The sequence below is a fragment of the Protobothrops mucrosquamatus genome, unplaced genomic scaffold (assembly GCF_001527695.2).
Source record: "Protobothrops mucrosquamatus isolate PMUCROS unplaced genomic scaffold, P.Mucros_1.0 scaffold_213, whole genome shotgun sequence".
Classification (NCBI taxonomy): Eukaryota; Metazoa; Chordata; class Lepidosauria; order Squamata; family Viperidae; genus Protobothrops; species Protobothrops mucrosquamatus.
In genome coordinates this window covers 649,787-657,132 of record NW_015386289.1, presented here as the reverse complement: position 1 = coordinate 657,132, position 7,346 = coordinate 649,787, and the positions used below count along the sequence as shown (strand labels likewise).

Below are 7,346 nucleotides of genomic sequence, written 5' to 3'. Positions count from 1 at the left end.
GTATACTCCTTCGCCATATCTGCATTTGAAGCAAGCCTAATGCTGCGGTGTTGGCTTATTTACTTGAGAGTAAAACTTACTGAATTTGGTACAATGGGTTCAGAGTATTTAAATGTGTCATTGGCATGATTTTTTTTTTTAAAAAAATAGACTCTGTATGCTTATTTCCTACACATTCTTCACCCTCACTATACATTATGATTTTCTGGGTTGTCTTCATTTTTGTTCCAATTTGTTCCAGATTTGTGTTCATCTCAGGGCCATCCAGAAACAGATCCCTCCTTCCCAGCATGTTCTGAAATCAGCACCAGATTTGCAGGCCTTAATATAAGAGTCTTGTACAGCCTGCTTCTCTGCCCTGGCAGATTCTCCCCCTTAGAAGGGGAAAGGAGCAAGAAATGAATGTAATTATAATTATCTCTGGCCCATCTCATTCATAATTATTGGAACACAGAAAGCTTAGGTCATGGTAAATTCAAATGATTTAAGAATAATTTGTACATAATGAAAGATAGGTTCATGCCCAGGGGTTAACGTTTGTAATTCATTAATGGGTGGCCTCTATTAACAGATATTTAATATTTATTTTTTATTTTTTAATATTTAATTTAATATTTATTACTATCAACTTCTAAGGGATATGCCTTTTTGGTTACATAGATTTACAGTTTAAGAAACAAAGGTTCACATATCCATTTAGAAAAGTTTGAAAAACAAAAGTAAATTAAGTATAATTCCATAAGCACACATAATACTATAATACACCCTCATAATTATATTAACCTTTCGGGATCATCAGCTCTAATATAAACTATAGCTGTTGAAGGTGGCATTTAAGCCAAAGAGCATGCAAAGGCTTCGAATGTTAGTGTTATGTAGCTTTAGTTAAATTAGTGGCTAATCAAATTTCTGTTATAAAGTAACAATTACCATTTTAGGTTTACCAATCTATTATTAATTCTATAATTATCTTGTCCGTTCTTAAATTATTTTGGAATACTGTACCTAAGTTCTAAATTATATTTTTTATAGCTATGACTTTGCTATGTAATAACTGTAGTCATTTAAACGCTAATGTCCATAGTTTCTTCATTGTTTACATTTTTTAAAATCCATACCTGTTATACTACGTCAGCTGTTACAAATAATGTTATGCATTATTTATAAAATGTATTTCACAATTTATGATCAGAATGTCACTGTAATAATTTCCTGATAATATACTTAATATACTTCCATTTCTTGAAACAACAAAAAACTTAATATGAACTCACTTCACAAGGATCTAGCCAAAAATGACCTTCATTACCGAACTGATTAAAACTAATCCACTATTTAATTTTAGTTCTAACTTATTTTTGTTGATAATTCTGTCCTCTTGGGCAACCTTGTGTTTATTTAATTTTAACAGAAACAGTTTCATAATACATGTGTAAATTGTATTTTTTCAAATAAGTTTAATATTACTTGAATGAAGGACAGGCATGAAGCTAATATAGCTTTATTTAATACTTGCAAATTTATCCTTGATGTTCAAGAAATCTACCATAAAATCTGGAAATCCAGACAAAATAAGGAGATGCTTGAAACACAACATGTATTTAGTATGTGAAAGAGATCATGCTGCAAATTTTATAGATAGTTTTTATGTACATAAGATGGAAAAATAACTTTATAGCATATTTTCTATAAATACGTACATACATAAAACATTCACTTACAAAGTATCTCATTCACTCCCATTTATTAAAACAGCCACATTTTAAAGTGTCAAAAATACCACATTGGAACCATATTAACCAATTAACAGCAACACTGATAATTTCCTCACTAGCCCCTTATATTTTCATCCAGTTGTTTCTCTGCTGGTGACACAGTAATAAGTTTTATATTGTTGAGTGACACTGGAATTTATAAAAATCCTTTCGGAAGTCGTGGCTATAGTATTCAACAAATGCCTGTAACATTTTTTGCAAACTCCCAATAAGATATCGCAATGGTGAAATCACCATTCTGAAAGAATCCAGTTATGATAAAACTCACCAGGTATTACATTTAGCCTTTGGTTACGCTTTGCACTTGAAATCAGTGCAGAGGACTCACATTTAGCTGGATTTTGCTTTACAGCTGATTAAATACAATTCACTTTACAATGTTTAAAGTCCTTTTTATCATGTTTATTGTCTTAAATAAAAATAAAAAAGAATCTCAAATGAAGGCATTAAAATGTTATTCTCCAACTCTTTCCAATACAGTACTGAAAATCTGAAAGGCATGATAGAGCTTCCACTAAAACTGGTAGACATTTTGTATTAGAAACAAAGCAAAACATGAAAGAAAGGAATTTAATCCAGTTAAACAAAAGTGTCCAAAGTGCAAACCGGTGTGTCACATGTTTTTCAATTAAAGAAATCCACCGTCAAATAGAACAATCTGAAAATGAGATGAAGATAAAGGAAATTTCACACGGACGCACAAAGAAAAAAGTAACAACATTGCAATAAAGTAGTTGTGCTTATAACAGCAAGTACTGTAAACTACTTTGACAATACACAAAGTTTGTATTACAAACCAAAGGTCTAATATAAAGGTAAATTCTCCCAATCTGTAACAAAAAAGGGAGAGGGGGAGAATGGGACTGCATTGTAGTGTGATGCAAATTAAATGGATAATTTGGCAAGAGCTGATAGCTAACTCCCAACATATACAGAGGGTATGTCAAGAATGATACACAGAATTGTTGCCCAGTAATGTTAACAAGGTGAAAGCTGTGAATAAGAAGTATGTATTTTAACAGTAGAAGTTTCCAGACAAAATACTTATAGGAGTTTAATATCCTTCCCATTTCATTTGATCCTGATCTTCAACACAGGCAGGATCGTGTCTGGTGCAACAAATAGTAGACTAACCATGTTGCATTTGGAGAAAAGAAGTGGTAGAACTGAAATCCTACATAAATGCAGCCCAAACTCCATTTCTCTGCCCACGTGGGATTCACATTATAAGTCAGTGTCAAATACTAACATTGCTCTCACGGCATGACAATTAACTCTCAGGAAATGAAAGGAAAATATTACTGCAGAGTTCATGCAGGCAGTTATGAATCAAACAGCATCTGCACAGGACTCCCCCGCCCCCAAATTCATAAACACTTCCTTGAAGTTTTTAAATTTACTCTTTTCTTCTTGCAAAATGAATGTTTCCTACATCTTCTGTCCGGAAGAGGCACACGTTGGACTAACATGCTGCAGTGCCACACCACTTTCAGACTGCTGAGATTTGTAGTCAGATATGCTTTGTGCAGCAAAGCGTTTCTTCACCAGGTAGCAGATAATAACTACCAACATCACAACAGTAAAGGTGACACTAACAATGATGGCAACCAATGTCCCTCGGCTGCTGCCATCCTTTGGTGGGGCAAAAGAAGGAGGTACAGATGTTGTGGGGTAAGCTTCAGTTTCACCTGAAAACTCCTCTGGTTCTTCTGATGGCTGCTCACCACAGCTGTCCGCTTCTTGAATAAGTCCATTGGGACAGATGCATTTGTAACTGCCAGGAACATTTATGCACTTCAGGGAACCACAGAGTCCAGACTCGCACTCATTGATGTCTGTGCATACTCTCATACCATCCAATTTCACTTCCAAGATAAAGTGTTCTGGGCAATAGCATTCGTCTACATTGTGTGGGTCACACTGTGCAACGCATTCAGTTTGGTTACAGACTCGGAGACACTTATGAGGATTTTTGGAGTCAGGAATATATCCCTCAAAACATGTGCATTTGTACTCTCTGCCAACAAGGTTGCAGTCGTGTTCACACGTTAAATCAAAGCACGGCCATTTCTCTGGGAGGCATTTGCCCTTCACCAGATCGTAGCCTTGCCAGCAGCGACACTCAAACGCGCCCTGGGTGTTAATGCACTCCTGTTCACAAAGCCCTGGTGTGGCCTGGCAGTCATCAACGTCCAAGCAGCTCTTGCCGTCGGAATCCAGCTCATAACCCTCAAAGCACATACAGACTCCAGAGTCACCCTGAGGCTCACAATACTGCTGGCATCCTAATGCGGCACACGGCGACCAGCAGCTCCGCTGGTCCTCCAGCAACGTCTTGCCTTCCAGGCAGGCGCAGTGGGGTCTCCCTTGCCCGTCCAAATGACACCGATCGTCACAGCCCCCATTTTGCAACTGGCAATCCCAGGCGCCGGGCGCGGCCGAACCCCACTCGAAAGACCCGTTGCTGCCCTGCGCGCGGCACTCCAGGACGGCCCCCAGACCCGGCACCTCCACCGTAGTGCCCGGAGGAGAGGCCGCCAGATCGCTCTCTCGGGCGCCGAAGGGCGTGAGGTAAGTGACCGCGAAGGCGGCCGGCAGGGGCCCGCAGGTCCCGTTCGGATAGTTGTACTCGCAGAGGACGGCTTCGGCGGAGGCGTCGCAGGCGCGCTCCCGCCACCTTAGTTGGCTAGTCACCACCACGCACGTGGGGCCGCAGGTGGGCACTTTTACGCCGGACCCGTTCCTCTCCCAAGCCTCGAAGTCCGTCCGCTCGTCGCCGGTCACCCACTGAAATCCCTGCAGGCGTTTCGCCGGCTCGACGCAACGGTGGGCGGGTAGGCGCAAGCCTAGCCACGCGCTACCGGGGCCGTCGCGCGGCAGCAGCAGCGCTATGGCCTCCGCCGCCACCGTGGAGCGGACCGTCATGAGGTGCCCGCCGCCCGCCTCGCACACGTCGCCCGCCTCGGCGAAACTCCTGGAAATCCCGAATAAGCCGAAGCAGGCGGAGCCCAGGCACTGCGCGCCTAAGGGGATCGGCGCTGGAGACGGCGAGGGCGACGCCAGCCCCGCTCTCAGGCTGCCCACCGCCACTAGGAGAAACCACATGTTAGCGGGCGGTTGCGGTGAAGCCTCTTCGAGTGCAACTTGGGTGCCCCCGTCGTGGCTTCCCGTTCAGGCGGTCGCGGCATTTATAGCGCCTTCCATGCGAGGGGAAGCGAGGGGAGGAGGGGAGAAAACCGGGAGAAATAAGGGAAGCACCGCCCGCCCAGCAGGAGATCTCCCACTGGCGCAGAGTCAGAGTTTCTCTCTCTCTCTCTCTCTCACACACACACGCACACACACACACACACAGCTGGATGCGAGAGCTGAGAAGGGAAGCCAGCCGGTCCCGCCCTCATTTCCTCGACTATTGGCGCAGGAAATTGAGGCTTCCACCCGATCCTTCTCAGTCCTGAGAAGTGGCTGCTGCGAGCAGCCAAACTCTAGATAGCGTCCGCAAAGTTAGCTAGTTTTCTTTTTGCTCTTTAGTTGGCTCTCCATTTCTAAACCAGCATCTGGCCACTAATTGCGAGTAACTGCATGGACTTTTTGTCTTCCACAAACCTGGCACCAGTTTGCAACCTCTGCCCTTTAAATGTCCTGGTGGTGTGGAGATGCTTCCCTGGGTGAGGCATTTGCTCAGTTCTGGCATGTTCTCTGTGGTTGCTGCTGCTTCCAAAAGAAAGGAAAGTTTTCTGAGGGTTTTTAGATGTGGAGGAGTGGAAGATGTCCAATAAACTTTGGTGTTCAAAATGGAAAAGCCGGTAGCTGAAAGATACATGCCCATAAAGCATTGTAGGCGCCTTGGTCTTAACAGTACTATAAATCCTGGAAAATCTTGCAGTGGCGACAAAGGAACTGGCAAAAAACCCTCTGTTTATTCTGCATTCAAATTTATTCTACAGGGGTTTGGACTGGAAGACCTCCAAGGTCCCTTCCAGCTCTATTCTGATCATTATTATTAAACTGTTGCTTGAACACACCAGTGAGAACAGTTCCCAAAATGTTATGGCTGAAATTTAAGTAGATTTTGCTTATGTATTTGATACTCCGTGTTTATTGAGGGATCATCTCAACTGTAGAGGGTAAAGAGGTTGATTTTGGTAGAGAAAGGGAAGATCTGTTCCCAAGGCAACAAACAGATAAACATTGCTTAAGTCCAAATAATAAGGAAATAAGCTTTCAGATAGGTACCCTATAACTTACTTAAATATAAAAGAGAGATGAGAGATGAGGGAAAGCACATTCAGACTTGCAAGACTGTTGTCAACCCTGGGAGGCAGACCTGACCAAGAAGACTTCACGTGGGCCTAAAGCTATTTTTACAAAGATTGATCATAGTAACAGAAACTTGCAAGTCTTAAATGTGCTTCCTTTCTTTCCTCTTGCATGAATTGGCAATTACATTGTGGACAATTTATCAAAATGTTTTGGAGTCCTCTGGATTAGCTCTCCGGTCTTGGCCATTAGCAGTGTTGCCTTTTGTCTTCTGAAAGAGAGAATTAACGGAAAGAATGTGCTTTCACGAGCTAATGAGCATGTCAATAAATGGGATGATCCTATGCAAAAAACTCATCAGTCCCCAGCCCTTCCTGGTTAATAAAAAAAATAGCTTTAACTTTTTTCCTAGATTGTACTAGTAGTTCACATATAGTTGAAATGGAACTGGGAATATGTGCTGTATGTTTCGGAGAAATCTTTTATCCAAAATTATTACTATTAATGAAGGAGAGTCCGTTTGATATATGACCAGGCTAGAAACTGGGAGATCCTGAGTTGTATTTCTGCCTGAGGCACCAAAAGCCATCTGGGTGATCTTGGACCTGTTGCTCTCACTCTGCCTTAGGAAAAAGCGAGGGGAAGCTACCAGCTACTCCTCTAGTTACAACCACAGTTGAGACCAAAATTTCATTTGCTAAGCAAGGTGGTTGATAAGTAAGTTGGGACCAATTTTATGACCTTTTTTGCCACGTTGTTAAGCAAACCACTGCAGTTGTTAAGTGAATCACGTGGTCATTAAGTGAATCCAGCCTCCCCCCCCCCAATTAGCTGGGAAGAATGCATATGATGACCCCTTGATCAGAACTTGGCAACTATTATAAATACATGCTGGTTCCAAGCACTGGAATTTTGACCACATGACTGCGAGGATGCCGCAACAGTCATTACTGTGAGGCTCAATCATAAGTCACTTTTTTTCAATGCCATTTTAACTTTGGCCTTAAATAAATGGTTGTAAGTTCAGAAATCTTGCAAATCCTTCCCCCCCACCTCCCCACATGGACATGTCCAGGGTAGTTTCCCGAAGTCAGTGCTGACCTGAAGGAGCAATGTCTGCCTATTATCTATCTACAGGTAGCCTCGACTTACGATCATTCATTTGATCATTGTTTGAAATTGTGACAGCATTGGAAAAAGTGACTGGTCCTTGCACTATGAGTGTCACAGCATCCCCCATAGCCACGTGATCAAAGTTTGGATGCTTAGCAACTGGTACATATTTATGTCCGAATTCCTTAACAACTGTGTGAT

At 42.3% G+C, this 7,346-nt stretch overlaps 1 protein-coding gene across 1 annotated transcript; it reads right to left on the bottom strand.

The window, feature by feature from the left end:
• Positions 1 to 1,494: 1,494 nt before the first annotated feature.
• Positions 1,495 to 4,880, bottom strand: THBD (thrombomodulin). Its single transcript, XM_015827115.1, has one exon. It carries the CDS (start codon positions 4,878 to 4,880, stop codon positions 3,204 to 3,206), a length of 1,677 nt encoding a protein of 558 aa, XP_015682601.1. The 3' UTR covers positions 1,495 to 3,203.
• Positions 4,881 to 7,346: the final 2,466 nt, after the last annotated feature.

Coding starts and splice junctions, on each gene's coding strand:
- THBD (XM_015827115.1), bottom strand. CDS start 4,880: ATGTGGTTTCTCCTAGTGGCGGTGGGCAGCCTGAGAGCGGGGCTGGCG.